The sequence below is a fragment of the Engystomops pustulosus genome, chromosome 1 (genome assembly GCF_040894005.1).
Source record: "Engystomops pustulosus chromosome 1, aEngPut4.maternal, whole genome shotgun sequence".
NCBI lineage: Eukaryota > Metazoa > Chordata > Amphibia > Anura > Leptodactylidae > Engystomops > Engystomops pustulosus.
In genome coordinates, this window is record NC_092411.1 from 20621557 (window position 1) to 20646319 (window position 24763).

At 41.8% G+C, this 24763-nt stretch overlaps 1 protein-coding gene and 1 long non-coding RNA gene across 2 annotated transcripts in view; one reads left to right on the forward strand and one right to left on the reverse strand.

Moving 5' to 3' along the window:
• Nucleotides 1-1355: 1355 nt before the first annotated feature.
• SLC1A3 (solute carrier family 1 member 3) overlaps nucleotides 1356-24763 on the reverse strand; it is a 36065-nt gene continuing 12657 nt past the window's right edge. The window contains exons 4-10 of the mRNA XM_072135108.1: nucleotides 8470-8674; nucleotides 8263-8305; nucleotides 7116-7408; nucleotides 6463-6696; nucleotides 5303-5497; nucleotides 4391-4525; nucleotides 1356-3919 (exon numbers count right to left, since the gene is read on the reverse strand). Of these exons, the coding sequence (XP_071991209.1) occupies nucleotides 3715-3919; nucleotides 4391-4525; nucleotides 5303-5497; nucleotides 6463-6696; nucleotides 7116-7408; nucleotides 8263-8305; nucleotides 8470-8674 (1310 nt within the window). The 3' untranslated portion in view covers nucleotides 1356-3714. The remainder of the gene's footprint in view (nucleotides 3920-4390; nucleotides 4526-5302; nucleotides 5498-6462; nucleotides 6697-7115; nucleotides 7409-8262; nucleotides 8306-8469; nucleotides 8675-24763) is intronic.
• On the forward strand, nucleotides 11697-17161 carry LOC140117909 (uncharacterized). Its single transcript, XR_011853104.1, has 3 exons — nucleotides 11697-11820; nucleotides 13468-13635; nucleotides 16922-17161. It is a non-coding gene; the product is annotated as an uncharacterized lncRNA (long non-coding RNA).

A 24763-nucleotide genomic window follows, 5' to 3' on the forward strand; every position in this document is an offset into this window, starting at 1 on the left:
TTCCAAAGAACGGAATAGATCATAAAACTAGGAAGGAAAAAATTAGTATGGTACATCACCTTCAGAAACAAGGGGTTCTTTGTTTAGGGAACAGGGAGGGGAGGATTCTAAGGGTCTATGCACTCAAATGATATGTATATTGTCTTGTTATTGTTAGAAGATTCTAATAAAAATATTAAGAAAAAAAAAATATGATACATTACTATTGGATGGGCCGTTCTATAGCCTGCCTCAGGCAGCAGGGGGGTTAAGTTCCCCCATTGATCGTAGAAGGAGGCTGGTGCTATTATTGGGGCAGGAGGCGGATGTTATTACTGGGAAAAAAAGCCTGCTGCTATCACGGAGGCAAGAGGCTGCTGTTATTATTGGGCCAGGATTGTTTTTGAGGAATCACATTTAGAAAAGATATCTATCTCTAATTAATTTCTGGACCGCGAGTCATGTGGGTGTGATTTCAATGGTGATTCCATTACCTCGGATGTTGCTTGAGACGCTCACTGACTTGGGATCCTGAAGTTAAGGAGAGACAGATACTTTTTCTAAATGGGATTTCTCTGCAGATACCCTATTCAAATACAAGTTTGTGTTGTGTATAAGGAGACCTGCAGCATCCACCATTAACCCGATTTGTTAAATCCTACCCATAACTTCATTTTTGAAAAAAAAAATATTGTTTTATATGTTTCCAATATACTAATCTAATGTTAAAGTTTTAAAACAAACTTATTGTTATCAGTTTTTAACCATTTATAAATGCCCCTCCACAACTAAAGCCTACAATATCACTTCTAACGCTCTCATTTATACCTAAATGCCTATGTTGCACATAATCATTTTTATAAATGTTATACCATTTTGTAAATACAATTCCCATTTCCCATCAATTCTAAAAATTAGAAAAACAAAAGACTTTAATAAAAATTCTAATTTTTAGAATTGATAGGAAATAGGAATTGTATTTACAAAATGGTATAAAAACTATAAAAATGATTATGTGCAACATAGGCATTTAGGTATAAATGAGAGAGTTAGAAGTGAAATTGCGAAAGTGAAATTCAAAATAAATATGCCTGAGGTAGAAATTATAAATTGAAGAATTGATAGGGAAGACTGAAGTGACATAAATTAGAAGAACAACAATTAAGAAAAAAAAGAACGACTTTAATAAAAATTCTAATTTACGGTATGTCACTTCAGTCTTCCCTATCAATTCTGCAATTTTTAATTTCTACCTCGGGCATATTTTTTTCAATTTATGTTTTTTTAGCATTTATGGCAGAAATAATTCAATAAAGTTTTATTAATTTCACAAATATTTTAAGAATTTAAAGACAAAAACAGTGTGACAAAAAAAATTTCTTTTATAATCTATTTTTTATTGAAAATACACCTACAAAGTACAATTCTTCAATCCACACTGGGTACATGAAAACAGAACCAGTAAAGGACATGTGGAAAGAAACTTCTATCGTACCCGATTCATGAAAACAGTTAGTTACATGACAAGAAGACAAATGATTTTTTTAAAACAATTTCTTTAACAAATAAATGACATTTAACATTAGGACTTCATCAAAATGTTCACAAAAAACACAAAATTCATAAAAAAAAAAAACAACACGCACCGTTATTCTCTAAAGTTACAGGGTTTTTTTTACATAGAAATTTTTGTCTCTATTATAAAAAATATCTCTACTTACATTTCATAAGATCTGTGTTTCTCTATTCATATTAGCAAAATAGAACATTTATAGTGTACTGTATATCTCTGACTTGTGTAATGCCTGTAGATTAAAAAAAAAACTTTCTAGAATACGGAGATATTTCTGATATAGTACATACTCTGCATTTTTTTTAAAAAAACCATCTCTTCTTTCACACATATTTACAGAACAGGTATTACAGAATCTTTAAAGAACAGAGGTTGAGATACATTTGGGTTCATTGTCTGGTGAGTATTTATATCACATTAAAATAAAAAAACCTTTTAAAAAGGGGTTGTACGGACTTGGAAAAAAATGTCTTTCTTCTGTAAACAGTGCCACACTTGTCCAAAAGGCTGTGTGAGGTATTGCATATTCACTAACAATTGAGCTATGCTGTACTACCACACACAACCTGTGGACAGGGATGGACCTAGAGGAAAACATCCAAAAAAATGGCAGCATATTCCAATGTATAGCACATAACAGAGGGATTCGCCAAGTTTGCATCAAAGCCTAGGACTGGTGTACCCCCATATAAGGCTTCCTCACGCTCAAAGTTTAGCGTCACACATCGGACCGAATAACTGCCACCATTAAAAAAAACCTTTAAAACACCATGTAAGAACTAGATTTTTCAATTTTCCCAAAAAAGTGATTCAAGAAAGTTGGAGCCCAGTACTTGTATTGGAGGATCCTGTATCAAAACGGATCGGTGCAAAGTTTGAGTCCCGTAGGATCCATAATGATTATGGTATATTTCCCATAGGATAGTATATATTCCATATATACCCTCAGATGATTTTGACTTGAAAGCAGCATCAATGTATCACCAAAATAAAAAATACAACAAAAAGTAGCAGTAACGTTAGCTGCCACCAAGTGTCAAAGGGGAGGAGTCTGAAGCCTTCAAGTAAGTATAGTAAATAAAAATTCCAGCAAAACCATTCATATAATAAAAACATGTCTGGGGACCAATATGTGTGTATCTGATAGGGGGGAGTATAACAAATATACTATATCCCTTTTATATGAGTACAATTCACAGTAACTGCATCTTACGGGGGAGCTCACATTCAAGGGAACTGTCCACAATCAATATCTATTGGACGAATCTCTCAATAGTAAAAAATCTGGGGCACATTTACTAAGGGTCCGCGGACCGCGATTCTGTCGGGTTTCCCAAATTTTCTTTTTGCGCCAAATTGCCCCAGGTTTTTGGTGCACACGCTCAGTTTGTGGCGCATCGGCGCTGGCTTTCATGTGACACAAAGCGGGGGCGTGGCCGTCGGACAACCCAACTGATTTGGACAAACCGTGGAATTTCAAATACAATCGCAAAATCAGCACTCACATGCACCGGGAAGAAAAAGGTGAACTTCGGTAAAAGTAAAAATTTGGTTCTGGAAATTAGTTCTTTATGGGTAAATTCAGAAATATTACTAAAATATATTTTCAACATATTAGTGGGACTCCGAGTTTTCCTTCTTCCCTAATGTTGCAGGACCCGTTAATAAGAGAGACTTCTCAAACTTTCAACAACTGATTGGGGCAACTTGAATGAGATTACCTCTAAAACACATATGCCCTTCTTGGAGATTTAACCTACATTTATGACCAATCAATGTAAAGTCCCACCCCTGAGGTTCCCAGTTGAGAGAACACAATGTAACATTGATAATCTCTCTACTAAAATCTGGCCTCAGGGCCCTAGTAAATTTGCTACCACTGGACCCCCGTATAGCTACACCCCTGGTTCCCAGTTCATATAAAGAGAGGAAAAAAACAAACTATAAAACTCTTGTACAAACATGGCAATATCATCACCTGGTTAGCACAAACTGGTCAGCGCCACATTGGCAAAATATTATTTAAAAGGAACGGTTTCGTGGCACCGGCGATTGGTGGTTGTCTGGTGATGGCCAGTGTTACACTGGCACCAGACGATATGTTTGAAAGTTAAGACATAATGGAATGGATGCCTTTCCAGGCAGGAGACACTAGAGCTTGTCTACATCTTAGTTTCGCTGTCTAAGGGTTTCTCATTTTCATTTTCCTGGGAGACCAGCTGGTAAGGTTTCTTCATTTCATTTTCCTCAATCACCGAGTTGCCCATTTCAGGATCAGCTCTTTTAAGCTCATGTCTGGACAAATGCTCCACTATTCCAGCACCAAGAGAGTCTCCAAGCACGTTTGTTGTGGTACGAAGTCGGTCCCTGTAATTATAGAGGAAGATCATGAGAAAATGGTCATGTGAGACCTGATACTTCTACCCACTCAAAGAGAAAGCTTATGAGTCCTGCTACGCCACCCAATTAGAGAAAGGTTGTCCTGCCTTAACTCCCACTCAGAGTAAGCTTGTGAGTCCTGCTTCCTCCACCCTTTTATAGAGAAGGCCTGTGAATCCTGCTACCCCACCCAATTAGAGAAAGTCTGTCCTGCCTTCACTCTGATTCAGAGAAAGCCTGTGGGTCCTGCTTCCTCCACCCAAAAAACCTTTAAGTCCTACTTCCACCACCAATTCGTAGAGAAAGCTTGCGAGCTCTGCTTGCTCCACACAAAGCCTACGAGTCATGTTTCTTCCTCCAACTCATGAATAACGTCTACAAGTGCTTGTCCTTCTGCCATTTATGAAAAATTCTTAATAACCAATAAAAAAAAAAGCACATGAGTTTGTAAATACTTACAAAAACCAATCAACTGCAATGATCAATGTGATGTCTTCTGTTGGCAGTCCCACCGATGTCAGCACAATAACCATGGTGACAAGTCCGGCTTGTGGGATCCCAGCAGCTCCAATACTTGCAGCTGTAGCTGTGATACTACAAATTGAGAACAGAATATATTACATACTGATCCCAGCACAATTTTGTAAGACCCTGTAAAACCTGGCTTCTGATGCTGTATTGCAGTGGTGGCGAACCTATGGCACAGGTGCCAGAGGTGGCACTCAGAGCCCTTTCTGTGGGCACTCAGGCCATTGATCCCAAGACAGAGCTCACCAAACAGGACCAAATTCACCAAATCTTCCTGCAGACACAGGCAATTTAAGAGATTCTACAAATCAGCGCTATTTTAAAACAACACTTCATTGGCTGTTGGGAACTGCGGTAAAAGTGAGAAAATGTTGATAGAACTGCAGAATCTTTGTAGGTCTTCCTACTGGACCCTACATTCTTACTGTACAGAGAGACCCTGGTGAGAAGCTACAATGATAGCCTGAATGTGCCCTCCTTCTTTCAACTGTATTAGTGGCCTCAAGGGGCCGATACGATTGATAGATGTTGAAGAGCAGGTAGCAATACATTACTGCTTAAAACTCAACATTGGCACTTTGCCGTAAATAAGTGGATTTTGATTATAGTTTGGGCACTCGGTCTCCTAAAGGTTCGCCACCACTGCTGTATTGGGTCACGTGATGTCTATAGGTAGAGATGGACAGCATCTGTAAGTTGTGTGGTTAGAATTGGCCGGTGAGTTTTTAACTGTGCCCCAGTCTAGTGGGTGGTCTTATGACTACCAAGTCCAAATCTATTTCTGCAGAACTGTGAAAGCTGCTCAGGAGCATCTCTGGTTGGAGAGACACCTGCTTTAGTTACCTGATTGTTATAATCTGTCCAAAATTAAGGTCATAATTGTTGACTTGAGCAATGAAGATAGCAGCCAGGGCCTCGTAGAGGGCAGTGCCATCCATGTTGATTGTTGCTCCCACTGGTAGAACAAATCGGGTCACCCTCTTATCCACCTTATTGTTTTCTTCCAGACACTTAAATGTAATTGGTAAAGTTGCAGAGCTGTTAAAAAAAAACACACAGGATATGTGAGTGGCATGGCAGAAGAAGGTAAATCAGATGAAACCAATATGAAATATTCAAACTACCATAGTCTGTAGAGTGTAATAATGGATATGGTGGAATATAGACACATGTCCATCAAGTTCTACCAAGTCTCCTACAGTGTTGATCCAGAAGAAGACAAAAATGGTATTAGGCTGATGCCTATTTGCCCACAGTGTGGAAAAAAATATTCCTAACTCCAAATGCAAGAATCAGAATAAATCTTTGCGGTCATGTCCCAAGATATTATTACACTGTGAACATCAGGGTCCCTCCTGACCATGTACCATATATAATCCCAATTATGATGATGGGAGGACTATATTTTCTTTAGGTATATTGCTATGCAAATATACTCCAAAAAGAAGCAAAGCGGCACTCACCGATGTGAGGAACTTTTCTTTATTCAGGCAAGGTGCAGAACAAGGGAAGAGCGGGGCCTGAGCAACACCCTTCGAAACTGTGGCGAGTCAACGTTTATCGTGCCTTTATCCATTTATGGCTATGTGTGGGGTTTTGTCGAAAGATTAGTGGTTGGTGCCAAAACTATTTCTTGCTTTTGGACTTATATTGCTATGCAAAAGCTACTGATATTTTGGCAAAATTGTGTGAGGGCCATGTTTTTTTTTACTGCCATAAACACTTAGGCTTTATTGACACTATAGAGTCACATTTTCTAATTGTCTGACCATTGGGACTTCCCCAGCAGCACAATTATGGAGTCATGCCAGTCCATCCACCATATAGGGTATAGATGTCCGATTGCTAAAACTTTTCTCAAGCAAAAGAATGAGGGCCAAATACCCTATATATTCTAGGCCTCTACCCATTCATGGATGTTATAACTTGTAGGCCCCTGTAGAGACTGTATAGAAACAATGGAAACATTTCCTTTACCTACATAAATCTGAGCACACACTTACCTTGAGGACGTGCCCAGAGCGGTGATCAAAGCTTGCAGCAATCCTCCAATGAACACCCAAGGGTTTTTACGAGTGACCAAGAAGTAAAGCAAAGGTAGGACAAAGATGGCGTGGATGAGCAGGCCTATAATAACCGTTATGGTGTACATGCCAAGCTGCCCGCCAACCACCCCCATATCTTCCATCTCGGCAATTTTTCCAGCAATCAAGAAGAGGATTCCCACTGGGGCATACCTAGGAAAGAAGAGATAGGTCAATCATAAAATGTATATCCTGGAGGACAGATGTGTTAAAAACATATATATCGGTCTAAGCGGTTCCATAGGAGAACAGTATATGGGACCCCTAATATTCAATAAAATTGTCCACATTTGTCTATCTGTAGACCCACAAGTAGATGCAGTGGCCCCATTTCCTACAACTATTTTTGCCCCAGTGCCATGCAATATAACATAGGTATGCTTATTAAGAGGACCATGGAGGAACCATATCAGATAGACACGAGAGGCTATGAGGTGGTATTCATGTCCTATAGTTCCATGCCATATAACATAGATATCTTCTAGGAAAACATGGTGCCCATGGAGTAGCCATATGAGCTGGATATGATAAGGGTCCATGTGCATCTCTTCTATGTCCATCAGGATACTCACCACATAATTACTGCTACCAGTCTCATAATGGCCTCATTGAGGCAGTCAAAGAAGTCCTTTAAGGCTTTGCCTTGTTCTTTCATATTTCCGATCACAAGACCGAAGCACATTGAGAAGACCACAAGTCCTAGGGCATTAACTCCATTCACTGCCCCTGGGACGGGCACTACCTCCTCTCGGAATTTGGTCAGTGAGGCCATTGCATCTGACACATTGTTCATGACTGCGGCCAGTACACTTTCATTTTCTGGTATTGGTACCTTGAACAGTTTCTTCTCATAGTTTGTCTTGAACTAAACAAGAAAAGAAATAAAATGAAAAAAATTCAGTGATCAATTGACATTGTAAGTATTTAACCTTTAACTCCATGAACAGCGATAAGGGCTTTGGGGTCACCAGGTTGCTACCTCTTGGAGAAGACCTGTTGTAGGCGGGATCTGAACAAGTCTAGAGATGCCATTGCGAAGCACTAGGGGTTCATGTAGAGAAGGGTCAAGCAAAGTGTTTGATATGTACAGTCAAGGGTGGCCAACACAGATTAAAGGTCAGGACAATCCTCAATAGAGTAGGAATGTGAATCCGGATTGGAGTTCTAACACAATTTAGGGTCAGGCTTATATATGTCGAACACAGTTACAAAACACTAGCGAGCTAAGAACCTTACATTCCTGTGGGCGAGGTCTACGATTTATAAATTCTGTAGGGACTGGTAAGATTGGCCAACGACATATGAACACCTGGCCCCTTAAATTTACAGACTTTAGGACCCAGGAGGCAGCAAGGAGTGGTGAGGAAGAAGAAGGCCAGCAGCCATGTCCAACAGGAAAGTATAGTTGGATTGGGGTGGAACCCTACTTGTGCACCTACTACCCAAGTGAAGGGACGTGTACAAATATAGTTCTTATAGGTCTCCATGGTTACAGACTACAAACAATCTATATGTAGTCGGATGCAGAAATCTTGAACTACTACCACTTGTTCATACACATTTGGTAGCGAAGATGTGCAGAGAAGCATAGACCTGCATAGGAGCTGTATACAAGAGTTACATGATCTACACTCTGTTTTATGTGACAACCAATGTGGTAATTTATGTGGTGGTTAATGTAATAATACATAGTATACTTAGGTTTTATGAATATTATACCTGTTTGAAGCAGGCTTCTACCATATTCGGAGGGAACATGTTTCTGTCCAAAAAGAAGAATACATAGCCAAATGTTACAAAACAGATTTCTACCAAAATAATACATAACATCGATTTAACAATATATATGTGGTATATTCTAGTAAATCCTATAAAATAATTTAAAAAAAAAATACCAATAAAAATTACAGAAAAATATGAACTCACCTAATTAAATCAAGAAAAGCATCAGCGGCAGTGACCGTCTCGATTTTGCCCTCTCGATGCATATTTTCTTTGGTGCCCTTTCCGGGGTGGATGATGATGACGATGATAATTCCAATGATTACGGCAATGACTGTAGTTGTCATGTAGTAGATGACCGCTCTTATTCCCATTCTCCCAGAAGCCTTACTGTCCAGGGCGGCCATGCCTATCGGAAAAAAAAGAGCAAATGTAATTAATGCATGGAGATACTCTTTGGCCCCCCAGGAGCTCAAGAGACCTGGAAATCCTGGTATTTCCAGATTTCCGTGGCCCAAAAAGGTAATAACACAAACAGGACCGGTAGGGCTTATGGTGGGATTGTGATTTTACCAATGAAAATGTATTCTTCTTTATGCAGTACTTAGGTTAACCCTGTAAGGGTGGTATACAGTGAACCCAACTATGTACCTACAACATCAGCAACATGGTGGCAGAGGTGCTAGCTCTGAGGTCCGGGGTTATAATCTGACCAAGAGTAACATCTGCATAGCGTTTGTAGGCCTCCCAATTTTCTTGAATTTTTTTTTCTGGATTCTCTGGTTACTGTCTAGATTCCATAAATTAGAAACCCCGAATATGGTGCCAGGTGCCTTATGATTATTCCCCCTCAAGGACCCCTAGAGTAAATGGCTTCTCCAACCAAAATACCAAATGGGATTGGAATATCTAGCACCCCCTAGTACAGTGATGGCAAACCTTTTAAACACTGAGTGCCCAAACTATAACCAAAACCCACGTATTTTTTTGCAAAATGGCAATGCAGCAATTTAAGCAGTAACTTATTACTCCCTGCTCTTTCACGGGTTTAAATTGTGTAGGCACCTGAGGACACCAATACAGTAGAAAGAAGGAGAAGAAGTTTGGATTATCATTGTAGCTTCCTTCTGGGGTCCTGGGCTGTCTGGGACTGCAAGAGGCCTTGATTCCTGTTTGGCAAACTCTACCCTGGGGTGATGGCAAGGGTGCCCATTTAGAGGGCTCTGAGTGCCACCTCTGGCACCCGTGCCATAGGTTCGCCACCACTGCCCTAGTAGCTATACTAGCTGCTTTTGTAGCATCCAGCTTTTCATACAATTCCTACCATTCGTCTGCTGTGTCTAGTGTAATAACACCTCTCCCGAAACGTACAGGTGGCACCTTAAAAAAGTGAATATCTCATAAATTATCAGAACAGTGAACAAATCTCCCACTTAGATATTTCATGTATGATTTGAGGACTTTATGTTCCCTTCTTTTAAGAAAGTTATGGGTGTGTAAAATGCAGAGGAGCAAGGCATACCCATGTTTTGGTTCTTCTTGGGCCCTCTAGATAAAATTAAAGGGCCCACCACCTTTTATCAATAACATGGGTTGTCTTCTGCTGGACATCTAGATTTCATTATTGTGTTATAATATGGACTCAAAGAATCCCTATGGTTTCACTGGTAACGGATGGTAACAACTGATTGAGAAAACCTATGTGGAACCCCCATTTCCAGGGGTACTGCAATAAGAGGGGACTGGCCTAATGGTCATGGATGGGGCAACAATGACTGTTGCCGTAGGGGTTCCATTTTGATCCCCATTATGGTGGCCCCTTGTCATCTGAAGTAAGGGAGTACAAACTTTATTTACCAACTTTTTGGTTTGTTATTGTTGGCCCATCGGGACACTGGGTAATATGGGCACTTGTCTTCCACTTAGCATATGTAGGGGATGAACGTTGAAGTGCTGAGAACTCTTAAGCCAAGACGTCCGAATAGAAAACATTGTGTTCAGCTTCTATTCAACCGGCTTTTGTTCTGGGCTGATGTAGAGTGAAACTGGATTTTTTTTCCCTCGCCCGCGGCCCACAGAAGGGCTTGTTATGTCTTTATATCGGCACAGTGTGACCGTTTCACACTCGCTTAAGGAGAAAGGGGCCCAGAGCCCAATAGAAAGAGAAGGGATTGAGGGAGATTTTTCTTGTTTGCAAGTTCTGTTTGTCCCTCACGTCATCCCTTTCACCAATTCGAGTGTGTGCGAAGCAGCGCGGGGAGAGAAATCGCCCGGGCTACACTTGGAGTTGCTGTGGCAACTAGAGAGGCATCCTTGTTTGTGGTGTCCATTGGCGCTGAAAGTTTCCCACAGACAAGCGGGGGGACGGTGGGGGCTACCGTGCGTGGCCATGAATACAATATTAGGGATGTGGGAGAAGGATTTGCAGGGGATTAAAGGAGAACATACATCTAGTCCCAACAATGGAGGCTTTTGCTAGCTGCCTGTGAAAGAGAGGACGATGGACACAAAGGTCCATGACACATGACGGATACAGAACTAACTTTATTGCGCCTCCATCAAGTATCCGTGTCAGATTTCCATTCAACGCTGGCAGCGATTAGTACCTCGTATAACACTGAGCGTTTGTGGCAGTCGCGGTCACTACACAGCCCCACATTGTCCGCCTCAATATACAACAACACGTTTATACAGTACAGTTGTTCATGGACACCTTAAAGGGGTGGGGGGGGGGTGTTCCGGGTTTCATGACCATAAATATCAGCATTTCAAACTACAAAATATACAAATAAGTTCTGAAAGATCAATAAAGGAGTCCACAGTAGAAATAGACATTTGTTTATGGCTTATAGCGATCAACAGGGGGATTAGATTTGTCAAGATCCGGCTTCCAAATATTGAAAAGTGGAAACTTCTGGAAGAAAAAAATTCTGGGACTAAGCTGTCATACCAGACACAAGCTCTTTTTAACGTGTGGATGCATCTAAAGTGCTGCCAAACCGTGTTTTAGACAGGACGAATATTTCAATTTTGTAGACATCCGAATGCTATATGAACACTTACCTGTTCCGTGCAACTCTTTGATAATTCCATGTTTTCCAGGGTTTCGGTTTTTGATCATCAACATATATTTCTTTCTTAATTTTTTCCATTTTCTATGTATAATGGAGAAATATTGGGCAGGTACATCTGCTTTGGTCCGTATAACCAGGATGATATTGGCTTCTCAATGGGTATTGATTACTATATATGTTTGACTAAACCCCCCTACCTGTCTGGTTCCATGTCTTTTTAATTGGTTTTTATAAAATGTAACTAATTTTATGTATTCACTAGTTTGTTTTATAAACATACTTGCATTTCTTGCATTCCCGTATACCCGGGCTGGAGGGGGTGTGCTCATGTCATGTGGCCTAATTTAGATCATGTGACTCTCTGGATCCCGGAAGCTTGTTTCTCCTTGCGGTTTACCCGAGTTGTATGACTATTGATTTCCTCTTAGGGTTTCCGGTGAGTTTTGATCATCTCCCTCTTACCGGACAACCTCATTATTGGGTAAGTCAGTGTATATATGTTTAGTATGTATGTTTATCACAATAGGATCATGACTAAGACGCTGCCGCGTCGAAACGCGTAGATCACTGTATTGTCCACTCTCAACATGTGCGTTTATACTCATAAAGAAGAATTTTAATGGAGCTAACATGTGGATGCATCTAAAGTGCTGCCAAACCATGTTTTTAACAGACACAACCTCTGTCCCATAGAGATTGACCATGAGTGTGGTCCTCAGCCGTCTCCCTATGTCCCATAGAGAGTGTGGTGCTCAGCCGTCTCCCTTACGTCCCATAGAGAGTGTGGCCCTCAGCCGTCTCCCTACGTCCCATAGAGAGTGTGGCCCTCAGCCGTCTCCCTACGTCCCAGACAGAGTGTGGCGGTCAGCCATCTCCCTACGTCCCATAGAGAGTGTGGCGCTCAGCCATCTCCCAACGTCCCATAGAGAGTGTGGCGCTCAGCCATCTCCCAACGTCCCATAGAGAGTGCGGTGCTCATCTATCTCCCTACGTCCCATAGAGAGTGTGGTGCTCAGCCATCTCCCTACGTCCCATAGAGAGTGTGGTGCTCAGCCATCTCCCTACGTCCCATAGAGAGTGTGGTGCTCATCTATCTCCCTACGTCCCATAGAGAGTGTGGTGCTCAGCCATCGCCCTACGTCCCTTCTAAACTGAAAGGAGCAGCAGGGTGCAGCTACTACTCTGGACAAAGGGCTGAAGATCCCTTTTCCACTGATCAGTAGGGGCCGACGCCAGAACTAGACATACCTGGGCAAGTCCCGGGGCCCAGAGCTGCTGGGAGTCCGCCTAAGGCTTTACATAGGGAATCCATGGGGACAACGTGGGGCTGTATCTAATGAATCCATAGGGTGTGAGGGGTGCTTATATAAAATGCAGGATAACATGCAGGATATAGGGCGTACGATGTTAGCAAAACGCGGCACAGTGCATCATCGTCAGGCATTGCACTTTCGAGAACTCCTCCATACGGGTGAGTAAATGTGGCCCAATGTTTTGGTTTGTGTGCGCCAAAACTTGTGACTATCTTCACACCATGAATCTCAGGAAACTGCACACCTCTGTTGAAAGAGTTTTTCAAGCAATTTTGGAAAATACATCTGTGGCCGAAACAAGGGGACTGGAAATAACAAGGGATTAACTTCTATCCGGCTTCACAATCCCACTGCATGGATGACTGGTCCATTGTTGACATCTCCAACTGGGCCGGAGGGGATCGGACAAGGTGGAGTCCGATGGAGCCCAAGGTGTCAACAATGGATAGAGAAAAGTAAGAATTTTTTTTCCCCTTCCATTACGTAAAATGTTTCCATTTTAACTGGAAAACCCAGTTAGACATTTAAGGCTTTAATTCTCACAGTAGCCAAAATAGCCAGTGAGTGTTGACCCCCATTACCCAGGGGAGATGCAGCAGAGTAGGGCAGAAGGTCCTTAGGTGCATCTCGATGTTATCCCTAAGTACCGATATTTCCCCGTTTATTATCCATGGAACGATGGCCACTTGTTCCCAGTTCTGCTTAGTTTGGGCTAAAGGGCAGGTGGTAGGTAGGTGGGTGGAGGATGGCATGACCCATACTGACCACACTCAGTGAATATTTGTTCCATCTCTTTACCAATATTTTGGCTGCAGAGAAATCCATTAACCCCTCACCCTCCTTCAAGAAGCCAGCAGGAAAGTGAACTCAGATCACCTCCCAAGACAAAAACAAGATGTTCCCAGAGAAGAAATCCTCCACTCCCATCATCCTGTTTTATCAAGACCCAGAGGTCAACCTAAGCACATTAAGACTGTGATACTGTGAGTAAATTAGGGAATAATCCACAGAATGATCCAACCCCCTGCTCTACAAAGATTATAACCAATGTCAACAAAATAACATAAGTGACACATTTAGGTTAAAGTTGCCTGAAGGTGACAACACAAGAATTTACATACCTTGAGCCAGTAACATTAATAAAATATTTTAGGTCAAAGTTGCCTAAACGTGACGTCAAAGGAATTTACAGAATGAATCTAATATATTATACAATTCTATAAAGATTCCAAACAATGTCAACTAATAACAACACTGACACATTTAGGTCTAAGTTTCCTGAAGGTGAAGTCACAGGAATTAACATACTGCACATAATCCAATACTTATGGTACAGCATTACTAAACAACATCTCCACAAAATTGCCAAGCAATGTCAAAGGTAACATTAGTAACGGATTATAGGTCAAAGTTGCCAGAGGGCGACACATAAGAATATATACATTGTGTGTTTAATCTAATCTCATATGTATGATATTTTATTAAAGTCATTGATGTATGAACTCATTACAAGTCAACAGCTCTACAAAGATCACGAACCATGTCAACAAGTAACATTAAGGCCAAAGTTGCCTGAAGGTGACATCACATGGATCAACATATTTACACACTGTCACAGGAATTTACATACCATATATAATCCAATCATCTATATGGTATAGAAGTACTTTACAACATCTCTACAAAAACTCCAAGCCATTTCAATTTATAACACTATTGGAACATTTTAGTTCAAAGTTGCCTGAAGGTGAAGTTACAGGAATTTCCATACTGTAAATAAACTTGCCTAATATTTATTATCCAGCATCAGTATACCAATGGCCTTACAAACATTACACACCATGTCAACTAGTTACCTTTTTTAACACATTAAGGTTAAAGTTGCCTGAAGGTGATGTCACATGAATCTACATCTATAGCCGAAGTAATAGGTTACTTATTTCCCCTGCATCTGCAGTATAGTGAAAATGTAGTCACACATGTGAGTGGTGCTAGGGGCAGAATTACCCATAAGGTAACCCAAAGGGGTGTATGTAATGAATTTAAAGGGTAACTCCTATAGTTTCTGCTTTGGATGTGACCCGTGTCCTCCCACGCAGGTCCAGACTTCCATTCCCAAGTCTTGTAGCTGTGTCTCAGTTTTGTTATTTCTCTGTAAATGTGTTTTCCCTGCAAACAGCTCTGATTCTTTAGCAAATGTTATCTCTGAAAAGGCAAACAGATATTGGCAAATGCCATCCCCGTGACATTGTTCTATACACTGTGTATAACAAGTTTGTCTACGCTCAGCAGGAACGGTTTGGCACAGTTTAGAATCCGATTTTTCCCACAAACAGCGCCACTCTCCTCCACAGGCTGTATGTGGTACTGCATTTTGTTTCTATTCATTTCTATTTCTCCGCTGCAATAACCAATACAGAACACGACCAGTAAGTGATGACTTTAATAAAAAATGTATATCATTTTATGCAAATGACTTTACTAGAGCAGTGGGGGCGGAGCTGAGATAGTGAGTGTCCCAGCACACTGGGCCACTCCTTGCTCCCTGCAGTGACTACACTACAGCTCATTTCCACTGCTCTCTGTGTGGCTACTAAAAAGCCTGTTACATCACTTACACAGAGAGCCTTTGAGTGCAGTGAGTGAAAAGCACAGCAGTGTGAGGATACCCCCCCCCCCTCCTCAGTGCACTTAGAGAAACTACAATCCTGATATATAAAATTTTTAGTTCACAGTCCTGCTGCTACTAACATACACAAACAACATACAACATGTGGTTACACATGGCTCCAGGGAAAATACCTAATACAGTATGCAGAGAGCACAGAGTACAGCAGTGTGAGGACACACCCCCTTAGTACATTCCTTGGAAATAATTCCATATTTCGCAATCCTGCTGCTAACAACATACATAAAGGTATAATTATGCATCTCTACAGACAGGCCCGGGGCAGCACTCAGCTTAGCTGGGCAAGTGCTGGGGCCCAAGTGCGCTGGAGGGGCCCACTTGGGTAACGGAAAATAAAAATTCGGAACAATTTTACCAGTGTCGCTTTAAGACAGTGGTACAAATGATCACCTTCTGGCTCCTCTTGTTTTCTGCCCCTATGCTACGCCCGTCGGGAGCACAGCATAGGGGCACAATACAAAAATCACCTTTCCTCGCTCCTCCAATGTGGTGCTCCACGCTGTACGTGTCGGCTCTGAAGTCGGCGCACATGATGAGGTCATCATGTCACAAAAAAGGTGGTGGCTGCTGGCACTGCTTCAGGGGAGCAATGAAAGGTATGTACTTATCCCAGAGTGGCAGGGGGACAATGTGGCTTATGGAATGTGGCTTATGGGGGGGGGGCAGTGTGGCTACTTAGAGGAGGCACTATGGCAGCGGGACGTAAGTTTTCTTAAAAGGGGCCCACTAAGGCTCTGTCGCCCAGAGGCCTACTTAAACCTGGAGCCGGCCCTGTCTACAGGGACAATACCTAACACCACCTGCAGAGAGCACAGAGAACAGCAGTGTAAGGACACGCTGAGTGCTCTGGAAGAAGCTACAATCCTGGAATGTAAATCAATATATTTCACAATCCTGCTGCTACTAACAACATACAAAAAGGTCTGATTACACATCTCTCCAGGAACAATACATAACAACTGCCTGAAGTCTGTGGATATTCCCTTGTTTCCCCGACATTGGGAGACCTTGTTTACACAGCAGACAGGCAATTGACAGGCAAGACAGGAAAATTGTCCACAAACATGACCCATTTGTCACATCCTATAATGAAAATGACCAACTACTGGACATTGGCCAAGTCTCTTGGCCGGAAGTCAATAATAACCAACAGAAATGATGTCATGGCATCTGTTGTAGCCACATCTTTGGGCCACATTCAGACGGCGGTTTTGGGGATGTACTGTATATCTATAAAGCTGCAGGTTTGCGGCCAGATGTACGTCCCCATAGACGGCTATGGCGACCCGGCGGACCTACGGTCTACCGTAGGTGTTGTGTAAAAGCAGCCTTAGGTAGGACAACATTAGTGGTGTAACTGTAAAGAACCCTTTGCCATTTGTAGGTCTCCTCCACACATTTCGGCTTCCCCATATCTACAAAAACTCATCAGCAATATCATCGAAAGAACCAGCGACAGGAGGAACACAGATTATGCCCTGTGCCCCTCCGATGCCATAAACATCATAGATTTCAATAGCAAGAATCATAAATACCATCGACAAAAACATTTTTGACCAAGTTTTTTTCTTTATCCTAAGGCAACACAATGGACGAATTCCCACAAGCGTCTCCACAATAACAGCGCTTTATGCCCAGCGTGCAGCACCCGAAATAGCCGCGGCCAGAAATAACCAATTGTCCTTTGTCAAGTGTTTGCCTCCAGTCATCCAAAACTAACAGGAGGGCCGAGGCTCCTAATTGCACCGATTCTCTATGGGATAGTTCACATTATGTCACGGCTCCAGAGGGATGAAACATTGCCTGGAGGAGAAGCTTTTGTCGCTAAATGTACCTTATGTTACTAAGGGTTGGGGTTCATCCAGGGGCGTCACACCAGGTACCTTGTGGCCTAACACCCTTCTGCCACAGGGACCTACTCCAGGTGGGTTATTGTCACATATTTTTCATTGGATGTAGATTAATATAGGGTCCAACTTTATTTGGAATTGTGTCCTTCAAGTTTAGGCTTTACTAGATTTAGTATATGGAACCAAAAGGAAGACCTCAAACCCCATACCCAATTTTCCAGGGGGTAAATTCCTTCCTGTCCCAATATGGCGGATGGGTAATTTCTCCCAAAGGTTTCTGTCGTTTGGAGGAGAGAGGGAGGTTCCTTACTCTTCCTCCCAAACACTCACTGGGTGCCTATTGGTTTTCATTGGGCAAGGGAGCCAACAAAGTCTAGAGCAGGGGTGGCGAACCTATGGCACGGGTGCCAGAGGCGGCACTCTGAGCCCTTTCTGTGGGCACTCAGGCCATCACCCCAGAATGAAGTTCACCAGACAGAACTCAAAGAATCTTCCTACAATGATAGATGAATTTGCCCTTCTCCTTTCAACTGGGTTGGTGTCCTTGGGAGGCTGAAGGATGGAAAGTTGTCAATGAACAAGGAGAAATAAATTCTTGCTTAAATTGCTGTGCTGGCACTTTGCAATAAATAAGTGGCTTTTTGTTGAAGTTTGGGCACTGAGGCTCTAAAAGGTTCACCATCACTGGTCTAGAGGGTCTGACCCTCATAATCGATTACAAAGGTGTTGTCCACGTAAATGGATAAATAATAACTTTTATTGCAATAATTGTAAAGAATCATTTCCTATATCAATTTCTCTATCACATTTATATGTTACCCCATGGTGTACACAGGAAGAATAAATCATGCTCCATGTGGAGATATTTTCCAGCCACATGAAGAAGACCTTAATCTGTGATCATGGTCCCCATTATAAAAGGGAGCCAAATGTCTATTTTAGGGGGTGTTTTTTGTTCTCAGACATTCTTGGCCTAAAAATTCCTTTATTTATATAGCGCATACAGATTAAACAGCGCTGCACAGAGCTTGTCGCATCAGTCCCTGTCCCCAATGGGGCCCACAATATAATCACCTACCAGTATGTGGAGTGTGGGAGGAAACCGGAGGACCCGGAGGAAACCCACACAAACACAGAGCGAACGTACAAATTCTTTGCAAATGTTGACCCTGGGACTCGAACCCAGGACCCCAGCGCTGCAAGGCTGTAATGCTAACCACTGAGCCACCGTGATGCCCATATGACTCACAATACACCCGTTTATGAAAACCCATACAAATATGGGTTTCTATACTACTCCGAAGACGATACATCACCCTTTGCCATTGGTGGCACAGCAAGATCCTTTTATATTTTTAATCCATCCAAAATTTTTGGTATTATTGTAATTTTTGGATTATTTGCCTACGTAATAAAAAAAACAACAATTATAACCAATTTAATAAAAACTACTCAAAATATTTTTTTGTTTTTTTTTAAAAACACACACTCTCGTTTCCCCTGAAATGATCCCAAAGTATTTAATTAAACCCATGACTGCCACATTACATTACCAGAAAGAGATGCGACGGGGCATGCTGAATTTTTTTTTTTTTTTTACTTTTCACGTATAATTGTGACCCTTCCCTAATGAAACCTTATTGTCTGAGGATACAACTAGAATAAAAGCTCAGTAGGATAAAGTTAGAAAAACCAGACTCCATCAATGTTAAATTAATGAAGAGCGGTGTTGTCATCGTCTGCCAGCAATAAAGCTGTTGTTTTTTTGGTAAAAAAAAAAAAAAAACGAAAAAAACTTTTACTGAACACAACATGGGGTGTTGTGAAACTTTTGGAAATGTTCTTTTTATATGTCCTTTTTGGGCAGATATATGATGGGTAGAGGGGATGTACGGTAAGAATTTTTGGTTTTTTAATAAGACGCACAGGGGTGAGAAGCGAGCCGGGCATTCTCGGAAAGCCATAGAGCCGTGATTAGTAACAGCTGACAGTCTCAGGCCGAGACTCTCTTTTTTTCTTTGGTTACCTCATAGGAATCGTGGAATACAATGGGACGACTGTCCCCAAGCCAAGAATTAAAATCCCAAGAACACAAAAAAGTAGCAGCGCAGATTCCCGTAACGAGATATCACCGCTACCTGAACAATGGTGTCCCCAAGCGATAGCCCTCTCTGTATTCACACTACATAGGATCCAGTGCAGAGGCTTTTCCTGGGGCCATGGAAGCCATTTCTGAATAGACGTATTATCCCGCGGTATATTATACCCCGGCTTCTTCATTATTTACAAAGGAGATGAACGGAAGTGTATGTATCTATTGTGGCGGGGCGGTGGCTGCGCTGGAGAAGTGGGGCCGGTGACAGCCGATATTGTATTACAGTTTTGCTCCAATTTTAGGGACATTTATATCATGTGGGGGGAAAAAAGGTGATGTATAATCATGTAGTATAGGACTGAAATGGCTAGATACAATTGTATCCAGTCTAGACAATGCTCTGTGAGCTAAACCGCCTGAACTCCATTGTAATAAACTTTAATAATCCAGCAGAGAAATATGTAGCTGTTTATTTTGAGTTTAGCTCACAGAGCATTGTGTAGACTGGATACAGTTGTCTCCATTCAGAGGCAGTGACCCTGTACACAGCTAGTCCTGCTCTCAGCTGAGAAGTGGAGACAATTGTATCCAGTCTAGACAATGCTCTGTGAGCTAAACACATCAGCAGCAGCTGCACAAATCTCTGTGCCTGTGTCCAAGGAGACTGACTGATTGTGGCAAATTTACTTACCTGGTCCTGTCGCAATCCCGCGGTACGTTGTCTGACGAGGATTCGGGTCTTCCGGGATTCACTAAGGTTGTGCTCCCGATATCCAGCAGGTGTCGCTGCTGCACCGAGGTCCGCCGGAGTTCGCCTTCTTCTTCCTGGTGCATGTAAGTGCGTGATCTTGCGACACAAATGTTTTTTTTTTTAAATTCCACGGTTTTTCGGAATTAGTCGGGTTGTCCGATGGTCACACCCCCCGATTTCTGTCGCGCGAAACCCTACGAAAGTGTGGCATTCGGACCCTTCGGAAATGAGCCCCATTATGTATGCAGTAAACTCCCTCTAGTGGCGACTGAAGACATCTTCTATGGCAGTGCCAGGGTCAACCCCAATCCGTCCATAGGGGACGGGTCTCACTTCTATGGTGGGCACTCCATTGCTGCTATTATTATATAGATTTTGCTAAATGTCATCTACATGTTTGTGGATCACATGGGGAGTGGGTGTGACTCAGCACAAGGGCCGCCATGTGCTCCGGTTGGGCTGGTGGTAACGTAGTACTGGTGGCACAGCTGATCCATTAGTCGCGGTTCTCTCTGCCTCATCCATATGTTCTTGATGTATAGAACACAGCTTTAACCCTATTACAACCAGTCATGGATGTGATTAGTGAGCCCAGCGCCTCCTCAATGAAGCCATTGTTGTCACGTCTTTATAGGACATTATTTCCGTGACCCCCCGGAGTTCCTAAATACAAAACATTAAAGCTTCGGCACAACGGGTACATCTCATGCAATGTGTTCTGCCGACCCCAGCTCTATAAACACAGACAGTCTCTGGAGATCTGAGTGTAATGAATGGGATATGCATAGAAGAAATTGCCTTTAACACCTTAATTAAAGGGGCGTTCCAGAATGTATTTATTGATCACTGCTATCCATTTAAGTGAATGAGGCTGCATTGTAATACCAAACACAGTGACTATTTGCATTGTGCTTGGTAGAGCGGCCGGAATATTTCCCATTCCACCATCAGTTTATAATCATCATAGGGGCCACAACCGGAGCACATGCTGCTATACTGTAATGAATTGAAGCCATTTCAAATACCCCCAAATCCAGATACCCCCAAGGGGTTGACAAAGTTTCTTGAGAACTTCTTCCTATAATTTAAATGTTTTTTTATTGGTTGCACTCTGGACTCTGGACAATGCTCTGTGAGCTAAAGAGCCTGGACTCCAGACTGATACATTGTAACAAACCAGTAGAGAGATCTGTGCACCTGCTGATCTGTTTAGCTCACAGAGCGTTGTCTAGAATGAACATAATTATCTCTATTCAGAGGCAGTGACCCTGTACATAGTTAGTCCTGCTCAGTGTATCCAGTCTAGACAATGCTCTGCAAGCTAAACACATCAGCAGAAAGCTGCACAGATCTATCTGCTGGTCTGTTACAATGTGTCAGTCTGGAGTCCAGGTTGTTCAGCTCACAGAATATTGTCTAGACTGGATACAATTGTCTCCATTTTTCAGCCGAGAGCAAGTTTGTTACAATGAATCAGTCTGGAGTCCAAGCTGTGTAGCTCACAGTGTATTGTGTAGACAGGATACAAACCCTCTGCTGTGAAAACTCTGTAGTCATTTTTATTCTCCAGATGTAACCATTACAGGGCTTTTCCCACCAAGCAAGTTTGGCCCTATCCATAGGGTGGGGGACTCAGTGTTGCTCCAATGGGGTCGATGAAATCCACTGGCTGCAGGTATAGACCTTGGAAATGCTGGATAATTGCAGTATAAGTATCTGAGGAAGTTACAAGCTGTCATACATACATCTCACAAAGACTGAGCTCTAAACACATATAAAATATCAGACTTTCATGCTTCATCACCCCACCCCCCCTCAATCGGGGATCAGGGATCAGCACAGCTATAATCTCCATTCCAATCACTAACTCTGTTATGTAACTCTTCTCCAATCCCATCAGAGAACTCCCTACAGTGTGGGGCAGAGGACTCATCTTACATACATGGCTGTAAAATAAAACCGTATGGGAGAGATATTCAGCTCACCTAGGCAGTAGGTAATCCGCTGTTGTACAGCAGAGATGTGATACCCGGGCACCACAACAGCTGCTGAACGGCCTGACTGTAACATTGGCATTTGTATGACACAATGCTCCGCTCTCCAGGAATGATAGAAACTGCATTGTGAGCGGCTCCTGAGCTGCGCAGAGAAATCATCTGATTACAATTACATTTTTATGCTTCTAAATATGCCCAATGCTTAAGCTAAGCTGATACAGAGCTCCAAATCTCCTGCATAGATAAATAATACAATTCTGGATTTTGGAAGCCACCACTAGGGGGAGTTCAGGAGCTTAGTGTGTACTGTACATCTATAAAGCCTAACAATAACACTACACATTCAAAAAACACTGTATACTGCTAAAAGTATATCCTGAGGGATCCTAAGTGCCATATAATACTGACATACAATACTCAGATATTCTTTACTAAGGTACAATCACCAAATATACCTATACAGATGAATAAACAACAATGACATGCTTTGCTGCCATGAACTACACAGTTTTATATATAACCCTAAGTAACAATGACACCTAATACTTAACAAATACTAATATACAATATTGTACTCATATACTGTACTAAGGAATCATGAATGTTACTTACAGTGCAGTTATGTATTACACAATATAATGTATAGTGTACAATGTCATATAATTGGTGCAACATAATACATAAAGTAAATACCTCCATGCAATGTTCAATAATATATTAATATAATGTATGTATAATATAGTAATAACACTTTCAGATTCCAAAATTCGCTGCTGTGTAGGTTTGCCACAATCTTATATTATAAAATGTAGTGTATGATACTGAGGTTCTACGGCCACATAACACACAATACATAATACCGCCATAGGGTTCTCACGAAAACTAACATACAGGGACAAATAATTATATTATACAATTGTATAGGATTCTAATAATGGATTTAATAACAGGCCTAGTAATAGGGGGTGCAGAGGGAGCAGTCATACCGCAGGGGTGGTACCAGGGGTGGAGCCCAAACTCCTACTGCCACACATGGAGTATTATTAATACTGTATGGTAACTAGGAGCAGGGCCGGCACAAACACTGGGCATACCCGAGCTCTAGGGCCCACATAGGGCTGTATATAAGGAATCCATGGAGCGAGGGGGGCAGTATCTAATGATTCCATAGGGTGTAATGAGGGGCTTATATAAAATAACCATGAGGGTGCTGTTTGGGACCGTTTTTTTAATGCTGCCACATGAGTCCACTGGAAAGGGGCCCACTGAGGCTCTGTCGCCCAGGGGCCTACTGACACCTGAAGCCGACCCTGACCAGGAGCTCCTGTTGTGCCTTGGGGAATTTATAGTGACATCTCTTTGTGTATAGTATATGTCAGCAATATATACTGCATATACCGCAGACCACCAGAAAAGTGCTGCATTTTATTACCGCAACATCATATCCATCATATAGAATTGTGAATACTTGGCAGTGTGTACGGACAGCTGAGGCGGTAATGAATCCGGAGGTTTCCGTACAGACCTATGGCTACATATGGATCCCAGCTGGTGGAGCCGTCTGGCCTCTCCATATAATGTTACATACTTTGATACTGACAAATTCCTAAAATACGGTATATTATGTCTGAATGTCACCAAACAGGGATTTCAGCGTAGAAAATATTTTCTAAATATCCTTTTCGGAAGCCGTAATAAAATTAGCGATTTCCAAATCAGCGTTGTACATGATCCTTCTTGTCAGAGGAATTTCTGCCCCGAAATTTGACAGAAGATCATAAGAATATTAGATTTCAAAATGACTCTAATGAATTTTTTGGAGGACTTTAGTATGGGGTGAAGCGTGGACTTTCACTAGTTATGTGGACAAACCACAAAAGTGCCTGGACTTCCGTATGGAATATTGGCTGCAGATTACAAGAATATGAGATTTCAAAATGAATTTCCTAGTGCACTTTCACTCTGTAAGTGTCTGGAAGACTTAGGCCTCTTCCACACTAGCGTTGCATTTCACGTCAGGGTGCAATGCGTGAAAAACTGACGTTTTTGGCTGCGTTTTTGTTCCATTTTTCCTTGGAGTCATTAGCGTTTTTGCGTTTTTCATGCGCGTGTTGTTCGCGTTCCTTTGTGTTTTTGGTGCGTTTTTCACTCACGTGTTTTAAGTCAATGGGAGCATTTTTCAAAGGGACCATGGTTCGGGAATAAAATGTGTTATTTAATTGAAAAAGAATGTCTTCTGATAAGTTAGCAGATGTATACAAACATCTACAATCTATTCTTCACTGTTCCGTGCGTATATTATCTCCCGACAAGTTAGCAGATGTGAAGAACAGTGAAGAATAGAATAAAAACAGTGAACACAGAGAACACAGGATCATTTAAGTGAAAAACACATTAAAGAACACAGTGAAGAATAGATTACAGATGTTCGGCACATCTGCTTACTTGTCGGGAGATACGCAGGGAACGTGCGAACAAAATAGTATGTGAAGAACAATATATATGTGTGAAGAACACATTGCAGATGTATGGAAACATCTGCAATGTGTTCTTTACACATATATATATATATATATATATATATATATATATGCATCCCCTATTCGAAATGTTTGAGATGGGATCAAAATTCAAATGGACAAACCTTCTCTCCAAGACAACTCAGGGTTCAGACACATCCTAAAAACATCTTAAAACCAACAGTGACCAAAGCTCAAAAAAAAAAAAAA